The sequence below is a fragment of the Pipistrellus kuhlii genome, unplaced genomic scaffold (genome assembly GCF_014108245.1).
Source record: "Pipistrellus kuhlii isolate mPipKuh1 unplaced genomic scaffold, mPipKuh1.p scaffold_m20_p_1, whole genome shotgun sequence".
Classification (NCBI taxonomy): Eukaryota; Metazoa; Chordata; class Mammalia; order Chiroptera; family Vespertilionidae; genus Pipistrellus; species Pipistrellus kuhlii.
In genome coordinates this window covers 134,370,136-134,388,804 of record NW_023425404.1, presented here as the reverse complement: position 1 = coordinate 134,388,804, position 18,669 = coordinate 134,370,136, and the positions used below count along the sequence as shown (strand labels likewise).

General features: G+C 42.1%; 1 protein-coding gene across 2 annotated transcripts in view; it reads right to left on the bottom strand.

The window, feature by feature from the left end:
* MANBA (mannosidase beta) overlaps positions 1-18,669 on the bottom strand; it is a 91,723-nt gene that overhangs the window by 52,203 nt on the left and 20,851 nt on the right. For both annotated transcript variants that reach the window (XM_036410353.2, XM_036410344.2), the window contains exons 5-7: positions 13,086-13,209; positions 3,862-4,037; positions 2,839-2,949 (exon numbers count right to left, since the gene is read on the bottom strand). In XM_036410353.2, coding sequence (XP_036266246.1) covers positions 2,839-2,949; positions 3,862-4,037; positions 13,086-13,209 — 411 coding nt within the window. The remainder of the gene's footprint in view (positions 1-2,838; positions 2,950-3,861; positions 4,038-13,085; positions 13,210-18,669) is intronic.

Below are 18,669 nucleotides of genomic sequence, written 5' to 3'. Positions count from 1 at the left end.
AGGAAGTTCCAGGACAACAGTTAAGCAGAAGGTCCAAAGAATGACCGAGCAAGATCAGGGAAATGAGAAAATGGCTCTAGGAGTGCTTTGAAAAATAACGAATAATAACAGAAATAATAAACAGTGGGGATAGATTACCTAATGAATATGACTATATTTATTTAAAAGGTATTCAAGTATATAAGAGTGTTTGGATATGACTGAGAGGAAAGTAAACAGAAAACAAAGAAACATGAGGTAATTATTAACTCTAAGGCAAACAGAAAGATGCACAAGAAAGGAAAAACAATTTTAGTACACCATGAGGTTCAGCTTTGAACAATATTTCCATAATATAATCATGTAAACACTGAATACTGAGTTAACAAAAATACTTTGGGAAGGCAAATATGTAGTCGTGATCCAGGGGTCATCATAGAATCATGTAAGAGAGCTATAGCCTCCTCCGCTAGGCTAAAAACGAACAGGTAATATAGAAAACTGAAAAATTAGAAAACACCAGTAAAAGCACATTATTCGGATTATTCGGGAAAATATAGGTAAACAAACAAGAGAAATAAGCAAAAGCTTACAAGTATTAATTCTGAGGAGTAGGAAGTAGGAATAGGAAGGGCTGGGCAAAGGATTCTATTTTTCACATAAAACTTATAGTAATATTTGAGCTTTAACATTATATAGATGTATTACTTTGATATAAAGTAATTTAAAAACACAGTAGAAAAATATTTATAAGTATAATAACTAGAGGCCTGGTGCATGAAAATTCATGCACTGGAGAGGGGTCCCTCAGCCCAGGCTGTCCCCTCTCACAGTCCAGGAGCCCTCAGGGGTAGGAGGTGACCTGGCGATCAGGGGAAGGTGACACCCCATCACATCTCTGCTGCTGCCACTGCCAACAGTGCAAGCCTCTGGTAGCCCTGTTACCTAAGCCTCGGGTGGCCCTAAGTGCCTGGGCAGCCATCATTGAGGCTTGCCTGTGCCTTGGGCCGGCCCTCGGCGGCTGGGGGGCTGAGGGGACTGGGGTACTCTGGAGGCAGGTGCATGGAGTGGCCAGGCCCACCTGGGGGCAGGCCTGGCCTTGCCATGCACCTGCCACCCCAGTAAGGCTGAGGGGACTGGGCACCACTATCTTGTGGCTATGGACACCACCATCTTTGAGGGCAGGAAAGTCAATTTGCATATTCCCTCCTTATTGGCTGTGGGCACCACCATCTTTGAGGGTGGGGCAGTCAATTAGCACATTCCCTCCTTATTGGCTATGGGCACCGCATGAAGGTCAATTAGCACATTTCCTCTTTATTATATAGGATGCTAGACTGATTGAGGTGATCACTTCCTAGGTTACTATATAAATGTCTAGTCACTAAGTTGTACACCTGAAACTAATGTAATAGTATATGTCAATTATTACTAAAAAAAATGTTTTAATTACTTTTTAAAATTAAATTATATAAGTTTACAATTAAATAAATTATATTTAAAAACAATAATTAATATGTGAAGTCCAATTCATTTAATAATATCTACACTAATAATAGACAAATATGTAAATTGACCATACCTCTGTAATGCCCCACAGCCAATAAGGAGTGAATATGTAAATTAACCCAACAAAGATGGTGGGCCTGTGGAGGTACGCAGGCGTCAAGCAGCCAGGGACAGGGTGGGCGTCCCCAGAACCCCGCCCGCTTCGAGCCTGTGGCCAAGCAGCTGGGATCCCGGGCATACCACTGGAGTATCCAGTTCTGTCAGCCCAGCCTTGGGGCAGCTGGAGTTCACAGTCCTTTTTGTTTGTGCAGCCCCTAAACCAGAAGCAGACACCAAGAATGCGGGGAGCACCAGGAATGCTGGGAATCATAGTTCTGGTGGCAGAAGCCTTGCGGGATCTCCCAGGCGTCTTCAAACTACGGCCCGCGGGCCACATGCGGCCCGCAGAGGAGTCTGATCCCGCCCGCCAGGTTTTTTGGGCAGTGAGCACAGCTGAGGTGTTACAGTAGGAATTAGTAGTTCATATAGTCCGGCCCTCCAGCTCTCTGAGGGACCGTGATCTGGCCCCCACTTTAAAAAGTTTGAGGACCCCTGTTAGACACTAGAGCAAAGTGAGCCTGGAGCAGGTTACTGTTGCGGGTGGGGGATGGAGGGAAAGCGAAGGTGAGAGACATAAGTAAAGTCAGAGAGTCGAGAAGAAATTAAAGGGAAGATATCCTGCAACTTCTAGGAAATCTCCACCAATGGAGCAAAGAAAAAAATAAGACCTCTATTATTCTGTGAGCACCAAACCAAACTGGGTTGGGGTCTCAGACAATTCACACATATGATTGTAAAGGCAGACAGAAACTCCCATATTGGAGAGGGCTCTCCTGATAGCCCTCAGATTGGAGAGGGTGCAAGTCGAGCTGAGAGACCCCCCTCGCCCCCAGTGCACAAATCTTTGTGCACCGGGCCCCTAGTAAATATAATAAGTCCTCAAATGACACCATTTTGTTCAACATCATTTCACTGTTAAATGTCGTAGGAATTTTACTCCTGTTTTTATCAATTAACCTATGGGAAAATGGATTCATTATAATACATCATTTCACTCAAGTCACATAACTTAATGACAATGTTAGCAAGAACTTACTGTACACACAGACACACACACACACACACACACACACACGCGCGCGCGCGCGCGTGCGCGCGCATTTGAATGTCTATAGCTGTTACTCGTGATTATCCCTAGGTAGTGGAGTTATAGGAATTTTATTGGTTTCTTCTTTTCCTACCAAGATCCATACCATTATTTTAATAATAAATAAACTTTTTTTCACAAAAACATTTCAAATACTTGCTTACCTTAGCTGATTTTTTAATTGTTAAGCCTCCATTCAGTTCAAAAAGAACCGTCATGTTGTACCCTGTCTGGTTTCCATGTCCATGAGGCCACCAAGTTTCTACAGTAATTGTCTTTAAAAAAAAAAAATAGAAATTATTCTAAGTTATCTGTAGCATATTTTCAGCGAAATAATATACTGATTTAGAGCATTTGTATCTATTTCTCATAGAAATTCTAGATTCTAAACCATATAAATCTCCCTCTCTGTAATAGGTCAAATTATATCAATACCTAGGTGATAGTTACAAATCAACATGTTAGGAGTGTTACATGGATTAGTATGCCAAAAGAGAAGGGGAATAAAAAAACACACAGGAAAACGTGGAAATTCAGTAAACAACACTTCCCATTTCTATCACTCAAGCTCACATTTCTTCCACATTCTTTAACATTTAGAATTGGACTTAGATGCTGACTCTTGTTTTAAGCCCAAAACAAAAAAACAAAAAAAAATTGTTTTGTGTTCTTACTTTATCTGAAGAGTTACTGAATGCTGATTTGCTCTATCCTCTTCTATTCACAATGATCTATTAGAGGAATTTTTAAAAAGGAAAAAGAAAAGGTAAAATCTAGCCTACATCTACCCATGAAAGATTATGGAATTAGAATTCTGCATGTAAAACAAGCACAAATACTCAAAATAATTTACAATTACCAAAAAAATAATCACTACATTTAAATATAATGCTTACCATGTACTTTGGATTTAGAATACTGCAAAAAATTAAAATACAACACACCTGACTTCTTGGAGAGGAAAAAAAAAAGAATGCCAAGTTTAGCACATATTTTCCATTTCTAGATCTCAAAATCTGGGGAAATCATTCCATAGCTTGCACATAAACAAAATATATGAGAGGTTAAAAGTAAAGAAGAAAACTAAAAAAGTACATTTTTCTTTAACTCAGACCCTTCTTTCTAACCATTTCTTTTGAATAATACTGCTTTTTATCTCATGCTTCTCAGGAAGTACCATCATTCACCTTGTTAATTTTCACAATGAGCATAATAATCCTTTTCCCAGGCCGAAGTTTAACACTGTATGTCCGCTGTGTTTGCAATTTAGGTATTTCTATGATCACTTGACCAGGGACTGGCTTTGAGCTGATAACATCAAAAGAAGACTCTATTTTGAGTTTCCACTGCTGGGCATAGTTGTCTAAAGCAAAAAAAGAAGAAGAAAGAAAAAATGTATATATAAAATATGCTTGACGAAACAGGTTTGGCTCAGTGGATAGAGTGTCAGCCTGCAGACTGAAAGGTCCCAGGTTCCATTCCAGTCAAGGGCATGAACCTTGGTTGTGGGCACATCCCCAGTGGGGGGGTGGGGGGGTGGGGGTGTGCAGGAGACAGCTGATGGATGTTTCTCTCTCATCGATGTTTCTAGCCCTCTATTTCTATCCCTCTCCCTCCCACTCTGAAAAAAAAAAATCAATCAAATGTATTTTTTAAAAAGATGCTAAGCATTATCCTGCACTCCTTAGGGTTAACTGAAGACAAGACCAAAGCAGCCTCTAAAATAGTAAGTGCTCAACAAATGCTGCCATGATACCGAAGTTCAGTGGAAATTCTCTTTTCATCTTCAGTTTAACCCTTTATTCTAGAGAAGAATAACTAAAAGTATACATTTTACACATACTCTATCTAAAAATATTAAAGATGCAAGGAGAGAGCAGGCAGGAGGAGGAGCTGTGAGCAGCTCTGCAGGGCGAAGCTAATCATAAGCCATAAAAATATGCATAAATAGGGCACAAATAGAAAATTGCGAATGAAAAGACAGCATAAATCTTCCAAGGTTGATCTACATTTGTTCCTTTCTATAAAGTAAAAATTCTGAGGGTTTTAAGCCACATTTAAAAAAGGTATAAACTTAGATGTATTTGAAGTAATCAAACATTAAAAAATAGAAATATATTTTAAGTGTAGATCATCTATCCAAAGGAATATTTATGAAGAACCTTCTATGTGCAATGCACTTTGCCGAATGACGGGAGTGAAATGGTGGACCAGGATGAACTTGGCCCTCCCCTCATGAGCTTAGTCTAAAGGAAGTGCGATAATCCTAGGATGGGAGAAGTAAAAGGTTATTCTGAGAAGATAGTCACAGGAAAGAACACCTGACTTACAGAGGGTGAGAGGAAGGCCTTTCTGGGACAGCGGTATCTCGCTGAGCCCAGCAGGATGCTGTAGCGGATAAGGTCAGAGGAAAACAACACATATTCTGGGCATGGCAAACGCAAGTGTAAAGAGCCTGTGAGCGTGAGCTTAGGCAACCATGACACTGAGAAGGGAGAGCAGCACACCGGAGGAGATGAGAAGGATTGGGCTTATGCTGGGTCCTGTGAGGAGCCTGGCAACTTCACACCAGACTCTTGATTCCAATGATTACAGGCTGTTGCTGTTCCTTGTGGTTAAGCCCCTGACCCAGTGTTTGGCAAACTCATTAGTCAATGGAGTGGCAAACCGTGGCTCACTAGATCAATGGGGAGCCATTGAAGATTTTTCATCGGAAAGGGTAACATTCTCAGATTTGCTCAGGAGGGGCCCCAGCACAGCAGTATTACCAGGATGCCAATGGAAGAAGTAGAGACACGTGAAATTTCTACCTTTGTGAAAAGGAAAGTTCCATGTGGGAAATCCAGGAACGGAGAGGAGGAAAAGAAAAAGGGGGGAGGGGGGAAAAAGAGGAAAAAAGGATGAAGGGGAAAGTTATGGAGAGAAAAGATGAGACAGCTGCCTAAGAAATGGAATTTGGGAGTGGAGTTTGGGAATGGGGCAGCATGTTACAAGGGGGTTGTGAAGTCGTGTGTTAAGTATGGACACTATTACCCCTTGCTCCCTCACCCATTTAATTTACATTGTTTGTTTCCTATCTCCGGGACTAGATGTGTGCGTGAGTTTGGGGTTTTAAATGCCAACGTAGGAAAGTGGACCCATGCTTTTGAGGTTGCCCAGGAGAAAGCAGTGATAAAAATACCCAAAAAGGCAGATGGGCAGGGTGTCAGAACCACCAGTGAACGTTCTCACTTTGCAGCCACAGAAAGGAGGCACTGATGCACTTAAGTTTGTATGACTCCTGGCAAGAAATTAAGGTAGTACCTATTAAGTGGCTTCTGTTTTTCTTACTGAAGAAGGGGTGGGAGAAGGTTATCTGCTGAGAAATATCATAGGGACCCTTCTCCAACACATAGCAAGGGGACTGATAACTTTCCAATTTCATCAGCACAAGTTGAAGGCTTTACAACTGGCATTCCTTCCGAATGTAGAACAACATCAGACGTGTTCTAAGGATGACCACACCACATCTCATCACTTGTATCTCACAACCAGCCAAAGTATAGATGGATTTGATCCACACTGAAGAAAACCTAATCCCGGATTTAAGAAGTATTTTTACTTATTGACTCATTCTTAGGACACAAGTCAATAAGCCTTGAATGAGGTTTGTCCTGGCCCAGACAATTTTGCAGCTTATCCACCATCAGACTCCATGTTTTCCTAAAACACAGCAAAATATATCAAGACAGCTACACTTTTTAGTTAAAGATGCTTTTCTCCTAGTAAGTATATATAAGTAAGTCTCTCAGTTTTCCTTTCATGGCATTTTTATTGTTTTTAAATAGAAGCACACACTCCAATCTGACCCAAACTGAATCAGCCAGCACCTTGAACTTGGACTTCCCAGCTTCCAGAACTATGAGAAATCCACTTCTGTTGCTGAAGTCCCTCGTACTTTGTATAGCGACTCCAGCAAGCTAAGACAACGGCCATGCTCATTTGTTTACATGTTTTCTCTGGTGGCCTGGGCACACCAATGGCAGAGTCGAGTAGTTGCAACAAAAGGCCATGTGACCCAAAGAGGCTGAGATATCTATTACCTGACCCTTTCCAGAAAAGGTTTGCTGCCCTGGCCAGTGTGGCTCAGTTGGTTCGGTGTTGTCCCGTACACTGAAAGGTGGCCGGTTCGATCCCTGGTCAGGGCACATGCCTGGGTTGCAGGCACGATCCCCAGTGAGGGACTGTGCAGGAGGCAGCCAATCGATGCTATGCCTTGATATCAATGTTTCTCTCTCCTTTCCTCTTTCTCTAAAAAATCAATATTCTTTTTTTAAAAAGTTTGCTGATCCTTGCTCTAGAATATTTCCCCAAAAAGATCATTCTAATCTTTCTTTAATATCTATGACAAAAACCTCTGCCTGACTAAACAGGCTTCCCTTCTTGCTAGCCTATGACTATGATAGTCATTCATTATTCTGATTTGAAATCCACTTTTAATTTCCACCTGAAGATTTAAGGTCTGCTCTCTAGGCACCTCCTACCAACCAGCAACCATCAAGGTCAAGCAGGTTCCTCTGCTGCTTCCATCACTTCTGCGGTGCAGAATGAGCAGCCTATAAGGGCCTCTGGACAAAGGGTGCAATCCCCAAAGAGCTGGCAAAATTCCACGTCTTCTACCATGGAAAGTTCTAAAGTAAGTCGGCACTCCTCTGGGGCTCATCCTGCTATAATACCTCCCTTCACTGCCACTAATGAAAACACTAAGGCTGTGGAATTAAAAACTCAATATGAAGATTCACAAGCCTATTGTGTCATCATCTAGTTCACATGTGTCAAACACAAGGCCCGCGGGCCAAATCCGTCCCGCCAGGCCTTGCAATGTGGCCCGCACCGCGCTGTCATCACTGCACTCCGCTGCGTTTCCATCACAATGACAGTTTATGACTGTTCAGTAAACCATTCGGCCCGCGATTTAGGCTGGATTTTAGATTTTGGCCCCTTCTCTGATTGAGTTCGACACCCCTAAGTTCATCTTGACAACATACTTTTCCCTCTCCTCTTCTTCCAAAAAGCGCTCAACCCTTTCTTCCAGAAGCCATGGAGAATTCAAGTCGTTTAGGTTCACAAAGCACATTTAGAGTCTTCAAAAATCAATAATGTTCCTGGTTTTATCTGTTTACTTGCTAATTTTAAACTGAATAAAATCATATTTCCTGCCCTGGCTGGTTTGGATCAGTGGATAGAGTGTCAGCCTGAGGACTGAAAAGTCCTGGGTTTGATTCTAGACAAGGGCATATGCCTGAACTATGGGCTTGATCTCCAGTAGGGGGTGTGCAGGAAGCAGCTGATCAATGATTCTCTCTCATCGTTGATGTTTCTATCTCTCTCCCTCTCCCTTCCTCTCTGAAATCAATAAAAATATTTGTCTAAAAATTATTTTTTAAAAATCATATTTGCTAGTTAATGAGAGAAGCCTAATAAACGATGACCCATTTCCAGAACAGAGCTTCCTATCCAATCTCTCTTTAAGAATAAATACCCCAGCGCTCAGGAAGTGGAACACAAGGTCATGTCAAAAAATGGGAAAAGTACGAGGCGAGGAGAAAGGAAAGAAGAAAGACTCTTAAATGGCATCTGGGGCTTAATAACTGGCAGAGAAATGGAAGAACATTCAGGTCAGCCTGGGATGGATCTGCAAACGTTGGTAGATTGCTTATGTAGGATAAAAAAGAAGGCGCTTCATCTCGTTGGGGCGAAAAGCTCTTCAGAGACAGCTGCCTTGATTAGCTTCGCCCTGCAGAGCTGCTCACAGCTCCTCCTCTTGCCTGCTCTCTTCTTGCACCTTTAGTGGATGATGAAAAGCCGTAGTGAGTGAAACGGCAGTCCTGCACACGGGGAGACACAGTGACACAGCAAGCTGAAAGGACCGAGCTGCAGAATGCCTACACTCCCACGGAGGAGAGGCTCCTGGGCTCCTGCGGGCATGAGAGCACAGACTGCAGCAGCTGCCTTTCGGAGCGCTCACAGCTTGCATTAGCCAGGAAAGCAGGTCCACAGCGCTTCCCCTTCTGCACTGAGCAGTCAGGATCTCCTTGCCTGCTCAGCAGGACGCAGTCCTCCAAGATGAAATCCACCAGGCAAAACAGACACAGAACAAAACCCTCCCCCCAAAAAACAAAGATACATCGGTAAATTCCAGAGGAGAAAAAACCATTTTTGCAACAAGGCAGCTAATCAAAGAGGAGATTATTCAAGCAACCTACCTACCCATAAAGGTATTTTCAAAGGTGAACAGTGTCATTTTTATGAGTAAAGTAATTCAATGATGAATGAAAAAGTGATTCAAAATGAATGCAAGAAAGAAAAATGAATTGCATCCAACAGAGCACTAAGCAAGACAGGCAAATCTCTGCTCTTTTGTGGAATTATGTTCCCCGTAGTAAGGTGTAAGCAAAGGGCAGCACCGACCTTCAAAACAGGCTTCTATTGTGCAGCCAGGGTAGAGCTGAGAGTGAGGCTCGCTCTTCACCTCAAGACTGAGTCAGAGAAGGGAGGAGGGGTACTTTAGGCTGAGGGGGCGGTCAATTTGAAGAGGGCAGGGAAGGCAGTGTCTGGGAGATGTTCAAGCACAGCTGAAGAGGATTCACATGCTGAAAACAGCTCTATACTATATTTTCTGACTGTGGTAACAAAAGATTAAACAATGTAGCATTTCATCAGAACATCTATGATGATAAAAGCAAAATATGCTAATTAGACCACAAGACCTTCCAGATGACCACGCTATGACACTCATTGGTGCCAACCCAGCCAAGGCGGGTGCGATGCAATTGGTCGGGGCCCGGCCACTGCCCCATAATCACCCCGCACAGGGAGGCCCAGGTCACTGGCCGGTGGGACGATCAATCAGGGGGACTCCATGGTCGCCCGAAGAGAGAGGCCCACCCCACCCTTGTCCCTAAGGGCAAAGAACAATACAACCTTACTGGGTTTCCATGCCTGGTAAAAAGCATCTGCCCAGGGTCAATCTTTCACTGTTTGCAATACTGAAAACATAGGTGCCCTAAAACAGCTACTGCTATTTAGAACCTGGTTAGAATATTTCAGGGATAAGGATGAATCATTCAAATAAATATTCTCTAAAGAGGTCTTTAAAAAAGTCACATCAATGACTCAGTACTCTTAATACCTAGAAAAGTGACAAGAGCTAAGACAGTGGTCGGCAAACTCATTCATTAGTCAACAGAGCCAAGTATCAATAGTACAACGACTGAAATTTCTTTTGAGAACCAAATTTTTAAAACTTAAACTTCTTCTAACATCACTTCTTCAAAATAGACTCGCCCAGGCCATGGTATTTTGTGGAAGAGCCCCAAGCAAGGGGCCAAAGAGCTGCATGTGGCTCCAGAGCTACAATTTACCAACCATGGATCATACTTCAATTTTTTTAATTGAAATCTATAAAATTAATCAGAAATATAAGAATCACTACTTAATAGGCACAGGGCACATCTTTTGAACAGGAACCATATTTTCTCTATATAAACTACAGTCATAAAACATTAGAAATATAGTTGCTATGAGAAACTGATTATATGACTTTAATTAAATTATAAGCATCATTAAATTAATTGATTTAATCCCAATAAAATTCACCGAGTCACTAGTGACTAATAAACTGAACCCTAATGACTCATATTCAGGAAGAAATGTTTAGCCTCATATTTTAAAATGTTAAACTAAAATAATGTTATTCAAATTTTTTCAGGTATCAGGGTCTCTGGAACTCAGTACTTTTTGCTAACCACCTCAAACACTGATTAAGCTTCAAAACTATTAAATAAATACCTTTTTACCAAATCAGACCCCTTCTTAAACTAGACCTTATTATACATAGGGTGGGACAAAAGTGGTTTACAATTGTTAGTATGGAAAATAATACAATCTACACTAAAGAAAAGAGAAACATGGAAATTGACCATACCTCTGCTACGCCACCAGCCGTGCTCACCAACCAATCAGGAGCAAGTATGCAAATTAACCCAACCAAGATACTATGACCACGGAGTGAGCAGGAGACTTGGGTTTTCCTGGCAATGGAGGAAGCCAAGCTTCCCACCCGCTCTGGCTGGCCCTGGCCTCCGCTCAAGGCTACAAAGTTTCAATTATAGAAGATAAATAAATCCCAGATACCAGGGCCTCCACTTGAGTTGCCAGGGGTGCTGGCCTACAAACCACCATAGCCCCTCACCCAGGCTGCCCCATGCTCCAAAGGAACCCCCTGATTGGGGACACCCTTCAGGGCAAACCAGCCAGCCCCTACCTGTGCAACAGGCCTCTATCCTATCTAATAAAATAGTAATATACAAATTGACCATCACTCCAACACACAAGATGGCTGCTGCCATGTGGTCAAAGATGGCTGCCCCCATGTGGACACAATATGGCTGTCACAAGATGGCCAGCAGGAGAGGGAAGTTGGGAGGGACTAGGCCAGCAGAGGAGGGAATTTGGAGGCAACTGGGCCTGCAGCAAGGGCATTTAGGGGCAGTCAGGCTGGCAGGGGAGCAGTTAGGCATCAATCAGGCTGGCAGGGGAGTGATTAGAGGGTGATCAGTCTGGCAGGCAAAAGCAGTTAGGGGCAATCAGGAAGGCAGGCAAGCGAGCAGTTGGGAGCCAGCAATCCTGGAGTGTGGAAGTGATGTCCGACTGCCTGTTTAGGCCCTATCCTACCGGTAGAATCACGTCTAAACAGGCAGTAGGACATTCCTCAACAGGTACCAGATTGGAGAGGGTACAGGCTGGGCTGAGGGTCAAACACCCCCGTGCACAAATTTTGTGCACTGGGCCTCTAGTAATTAATAAATAATAAACAAGAATAATTGTTTTAGTCTAAACCAGTTTAGCTCAGTGGATAGAGCTTCGATCTGCAGACTGAAAGGTCCCAAGTTCGATTCTGGTCAAGATCATGTACCTTGGTTGCGGACACATCCCCAGTGGAAGGTGTGCAAGAGGCAGCTGGTCGATGTTTCTCTCTCATTGATGTTTCGAGCTCTCTATCCCTCTCCCTTCCTCTCTGTAAAAAAATCAATAAAATATATTTTTTTAAAAAAAGAAAGAAAGAATAACTGTTTTGGGTACTCACAACTATAAACCTCCTTTGCTCCACCCTATAAACTGAGAAAAACTGTGAATAGGGATGGGGAAAAATGAATAATTATTTGAATTTAGTAGCCTGACTCAGTTAGGGTTACACCTCTGAAGAATAGTTTGAGAAGCACTAGAGAGCTAAAACAGCCACATTTATAGGTGCACATTAAATGAGATCTTTTAATACCTTTTTAATTTTAAAAAATACCAGCAGCACCAAATGACCTCCTCAAATATCAACTATTTCTGCCTTTAGGAAACACAGATTTGGTTCCACTGAACAGCAGGTTCGATTGAACAGCAACCTAGACTTGGCAGGACCTAAAAATAGCAGGACTCCTGTACTGACACACCACGTTCTTGCTTACTGATGCCATCCCGTTAGGCCTGCACGGAACTAACTGAGCATCAAGCATCGTCAGCTACCATAGAAGACCCACCTTTGTTCACCCCGATTTCCCCCACTTCTCAAATCCTCACCGATCTTTGATTTTCTGAACCACGGGAAGGGGGGGGCGGGGGCTCCCATTCCACAAGACCACGACACAGTCTGTTTGGTTTGGTAATCGCGTGTATCTCCTCTCTCTGGCCCAATCCACACGGGAGAATGAGATTCTTTATTTCCTATGCCAAACAAACACGGTGCTGGCCAAAGCCTTCAACAAATATTTGACCAGCTCCTAATTGATTCCCTGACATCTGTGAGGTTCCTGAGCTTTTTATTCAATGCCTCTTTCTTGTGAGTAGCTCCTTCAATGGACTAAGTAGTACACTGCGTCTTACAAAACGTACTTGGTCTTCCAGTTTATTTTTAACTCCTAACAAGGCTGGTGTGTCATGGTCTTCAGAGGAGAAACTGTGCCGTGACGAGAAGTCAGACTGACCCTTTCAGCAAACCAAGACCGCGGCAGGGCGGCGTACAGAAGGTGCCCGCGGAGGAGGCGGGAAGGAGCACAGACCAGCAGGCTCACTTCTTTCCGGAAAGAGCACTTAGCTCAGGAGAACGAGAGCTCATCGCACTTTCGTTCCTTCTAGCTTCCTTTCTTTTCAAGACACGTTAAAAGGTATCCGCCAGCCGACCTGCCGGCTTTATAGTGTCCATGTTTATGACAAATCCCAGTTTGTACACATTTTTCACTTTTTAGAATAAAATGCGTCACAAGATTTTTAAAAACAAGTCTCTGAAAAGTAAATCCATACATTCAAATCGCAAACCCAATTCTTGCAACACAAAAGAAGCCCAGAAAAGGAAAGCGAGAAGTCACATGTCTCAGCTTACCGTATGTAGGGGAGAAGGTGAAGTAGTTCAGGTGACAGATATCATAGGCTTTGATGCTGACATCCTTCCAGATGCCCTGGGTCGGGAAGGCAGGGCCCCAGTCCCAGCTAAAGGAACACTGCTCCTGTAATTGCAAGAGGGGAAAGGAGGTAAATTCTGATTACCATGAAACTTAAACATTGTTAAAAAAAAAAAAAAAAAAAAACCTTTCCTTTTAAAAATAAGTAAAAAAGGTTTAAAAAATGTTATAAAAGTCAAAATGTTTGCTAGAGCTGCCATGACAAAACAGCATAGATTGGATGGCTTAACCAACAGACATTTGTTTTCTTATCGCTCCAGAATCTATAAGACTCCAAGATCTAGGTGTTGGCAGGGACGGTTTCTTCCGGAGCCTCCCTCCTGGCTCACAAACCGTGCCTTCTCGCTGTGCCCTCACACAGTCTTTTTTCCGTGCACATGCACACATCCCTTCTGTCTCTCTGCCTCCAAATTTCCTCTCCTTGAAAGGACCTCATTCATATTGGATTAGGATCTACTCTAATGGTCTCACTTCACTTCTCAGTCGCCTCTTTAAAGACCAGCTAGGATTATATTTTGAGTCACTGAGGGTTAGGACCTCAATATTTGGGGAGATGAGCACAGAAATAGGGGTGTGTGTGTGTGTGTGTGTGTGTGTGTATTGTGTGATATTTGTCTTTCTCAGATTGGCTTATTTCACTTAGCATAACATTTTCCAGGCCCATCCAGGCTGTCCCACAGGGTAAGAGGTCCCTCTTTTTCAAAGTTGCTAGTATTCCATAGTGTAAATGTCCCATAGTTTTTTTATTTGTTCATCTACTGATAAAGACTTGGGCTTTCAAATTTTAGCCATTGTAAATAACACTGCTATTAACATAGGGGTTCATAGATTTTTTGTGTGTGTTTAGTGTTTTGTTTTTGTTGGGGTTTTTTTGTTTTTGTTTTGTTTTGTTTTGTTTTGGTGGGGGTAAGGATATATTACCAGAAATAGAATCACTAGGTTAAACAGAAGTTCTATTTTTAATTTTTTGAGGCAACTCAATACTGTTTTCCATAGTGGTTGCACCAATCTGCATTCCCACCAGAAGTGAACTAGTACTAATTTCTATTTCTAATTTTGAAAGCAAAAAAATTATTTTCTTTTTTTTTAAATATATTTTATTGATTTTGTACAGAGAGGAAGGGAGAGAGATAGAGAGTTAGAAACATCGATGAGAGAGAGTCATCGATCAGCTGCCTCTTGCACACCCCCCACCGGGGATATGCCGGCAACCAAGGTACATGCCCTTGACTGGAATCGAACCCGGGTCCCTTCAGTCCCCAAGCTGACGCTCTATCCATTGAGCCAAACCAGTTTCAGCAAAAAAATTATTTTCAAAAGACAATTAATTACAATGTGTGAGACATTGAGTTCGGCTTTTAAAAAGGAACAAGCCCCAGAGGAAGTACTAAGATCTTTCCGAACATGGCCTGGGGATTTGGCCAAACTGTTCTCATTTCAGTATTATTTGCTAAGCGCTGTATTCATCAGAGACAGAAATCAATTTGTTTCCAAGACAGGGAAAAACAAAGAATTAAAACCATTTCATAGCATTCCTAACTGTTTAAATTCACCACATAAATATCAGATTCTCATGTTCAGAATGAAACCCATCTCTGGGATATTTATTGAAGAGTTTGTAAATTCAGATGTGTAATTTTTTATTAGGAATAGGGAGGAAGAGGAAGGCAAAGACATTCAACAGCTTCTATGGCAGACTACTTTCTCCACTAAGGGCTACAAATCACTTATAGTCATAAAACCTCTCCAAATAAAATGTATTCAAAATATTTGTAAAATATTCACTTATTCAAAAATACTTGTAAAATGCTTTCTATGAGTTAGGCTGGGCGTACATCGATGTACAAATCAGACACAGTCCTTGTGCTTGTAGTGTTCACAGTACAGCAGGAAATTCCGGCTCTGAATAAATAATCACAAATACAAAGGAAACAGAGAACAAGTGGGAGGAGGAGATATCAAGACAAGATTTTCTGAATAATTGCGACTTTTATATGGAGATTTGAACGGTGGGTCCCACCTGTCCAGTGAGCTGAGAGGAGAGGGAAGTGAAATATCCCCTTCAAAAGTAACAGCACGTGCAAGAGAGTGTGGTACCTTCCAGGAAGTAAAGAGAGAACAATGGGAGAGAGAGGAGAAGACTGGAAAAGTGGTTGTGGGCAGACAGAGCTAAAGAGCTCTAGACTGTAGCCTAAAGGCAATGAGAAAAGGTTGAAGAGTTTTGTTGTTGTTGAAGAGTTGTTGTTGTTAATCCTCATCCGATGATGTGTTGAGACAGAGAGAGAGAGAGAGAGAGAGAGAGAGAGAGAGAGAGAGAGAGAGAGAGAGAAACATCTATGTGAGAGTAAACGTTGATTGGTTCCTCCCGTACACGTCTCTGCCAGGAATTGAACCTGCAAAGTTTTGGTGTGCAGGTGACACTCCAACCAACTGAGCCACCTGCGTAGGGCTAGAAAACCGTTGAAGAATTTTAAGAAGGAAAGTTCTATAATTTTTGTCTGAAAAGAACATTCTGGCTGATGCATGAGAAATTAACTGGAGGAAGGCAAAGGAGGTTGTAGGGATACGAATCAGGTGACCGGGCAATATTTCATGCAAGAAATGATGACACACTGAACTCAAGAATGGCAGTAGAAATGGAGCGTGGGCAGATTGAGAGCCACTGAAGAGTTTTAAGTGACATTCGCATCATCAAAGGGACTTAGTTGTGGACTGAAAGAGGGGGGAAATGAGAGGGAGGTATCAAAAATAACTCCTAGGTTTCTGGCCTCAGCAGCTGTCCTGTATGGTATTCCATTCAGCAAGATAGGGCACAGTGGGAGAAGGGCTTAGACCTCCAGGGCAGTGCTGGGCACACTGAACCTTGGGTCCATATGAATCAGCCAAGTGAAGATGCCAAATAGGCAGCTGAATATCGGGTCTGGAATTAAAGAGGTCCAGACTGAAAATACAATATTAAGAGTCACTGGAGCCCAGCTGGCATGGCTCAGTGGTTGAGCATCAACTTATGGTTTGATTCCCAGTCAGGGTAGATGCCTGGGTTGCAGGCTCAATCCCCAGAGTGGGGCATGCCGATCAATGATTCTCTCTCATCATTGATGTTTCTATCTCTCTCCCTCTCTCTTCTCCTCTGAACTCAGTAAAAATATTTTTAAATATGTCACTGGAAATTCGATTGGTTATTGAAAACATGAAGATAAATTAAGTGAAATAGACTAAGGAGGGTACAAAGTAAAAGGGGGGGAAAAAGTATCTAGAACAGAGAGAAGACTGCAGAGTAAGACTTTTAAGAGGAAGCTTGTCTGGATAAAGAGACTTAGCAGGAATGGGCAGAGATGTAGATGGAAAGCAAGAAGGATGATGTGGAATATTCCAAAGAGGGCAGGTGAGGTGAGAGGTTCCCCACGGTCCATGCTGATCAGAGAAGGGAGCAGAGATAAGAGGGGATTTACACTGGTGCAGAGAAAGCAGATGGGTCAAAGAATAGATGCAGAGTACATATCCTCATTATATCCACCCCCACCTCTGTCCCACTAACTTTATAGACTGAGTGGCCAGATTATTATGATCTCTGAATGCATAATAATCTGGCCACTCAGATATAGATATAGATATAGATATAGATATAGATATAGATATAGATATAGATATAGATATAGATATAGATATAGATATAGATATATAGATATATATGATCTCCGCATGCATAATAATCTGGCCACTCAGATATATATATATCTGAGTGGCCAGATTATTATGCATGCGGAGATCATAATAATATATATATATTAGAGGCCTGGTGCATGAATTTGTGCATTGGTGGGGTCCAGCCAGCCTGGCCAGAAGGAAGAGACATGGGCGGTTGGCTGGTCTTCTTGCAAGTCGAACACCTGGTCGAGGGGACAATTTGCATATTAGCCTTTTATTATATAGAATGTACACTGAGTGGCCAGATTATTATGTGTTCAGAGATCATAATAATCTGGCCACTCAGTGTATAAACTAAGCTGAGGCATTTTGTCAGTTACACACTTACAGGTCTGTAATTACAGAAATAAGTCTCCAAAATAAGTAATCTTACCATTGGAATAGCTGCACAGCATCTTAGAGTATGGAAAGTGCATCTACATTAACATTTCAGAGTATCTTCAGAACAATCAGGAAGGAAGGGAAGGGATTAGCTCCATACACAAATGATAGATTTGCCTAAGATCCCTCTGGGTTTGTAAAGCCAGAATTCAGATCCAAAATGCCTGACCTGGTCTCCACTCCAGGCCTCTGCCCACTGGGTCAGGTCAACCTGGCCCAGAAACACCAAAATGCAACTCATTTGCTGGCAAGTTGGTCCCAAGTTTAGTTCCACGCACTATGAGAACAGAAACCTGGGTCTGATTCCTGGTATCAGTGACGAAGGATTTTGTTCTATCTAGTTAACTTGAAAGCGTGGTTTAAATGCCACAAAGTGACCAGTGGGTAGAAGTAGATGTAGATATAGGTAGAGCATGTAAACTTTTCACGTTAGGATCCAGGAAGTCCTCATTTTGAGAGAAGGTGAAAGATGGAAAAGGAGAGGGGAAAGAGCAAACTTTAGGATCAAAACCACTGTGCCATCTGAAGCCAAAGGCAAAACACAAACACTGGTGTTTAAGCAGACGTGTTCATGAGATGCCTGACTGCTCACACTGTCCAGTCACAGCCGTGTGCACTTACAGCCATCGGCACAAACCTGGGTGGGCGGACTCAAAGAGATGGGGGTATAGTTTTGGCCCTCGTGCCTATCTTAAGGAAACGGGAGTGAACGCTATGTTATTCAGCCTACAGAGAGCTGCTTAAGGTAACCAATCAAATTTATTAACGGAGGTTCTGGTCAACGAGCCGCTGAAAAAATACGCTTAGTATCTTCACACTGAACCCAGTGATTATGTTTGTCGTTCAAATTAAATGCCACTTCATCAAAACATTTAAAGGAGAATTCTCATGGAATGCAGTAATCCCACTTCTGGGTATAGATTTTTAAAAATTGAAAGCAGGGTCTCAAAAGAGATATTTGTATATCCGCACATAACAATGTTATTCAAAATACCCAAAGGTGGAAGCAATGTCCATTTACAGAAGACTGAATAAACAAATTGTGGTCCATACATAATGGAATATTATCATGCTTTAAAAAGGAAGGAAATTCTGACATATGCTACAACATGGATCAACCTTGAGAACATTATGGTAAGTGAAATAAGGCAGTCATAAAGCAAATACTTTATGATTCCACTTATATGAGGTACCTAGAAGAGTCAAACTCACAGAAACACAAAGAATGGTGGGAGTCAGGGGCTGGGAGAAGGGGGAAATTAGTTATTTGTGAATGAGTGTAGAGATTCAGTTTTGCATCATGAAACAAGTTCTGGAGATTGATTTCAAAACTATGTGAATATGCTTTGTACACTTAAAAATTGTTAAGATGGTAAATTTTATGTTACATGTATTTTACCACAGTTAAAATAATTT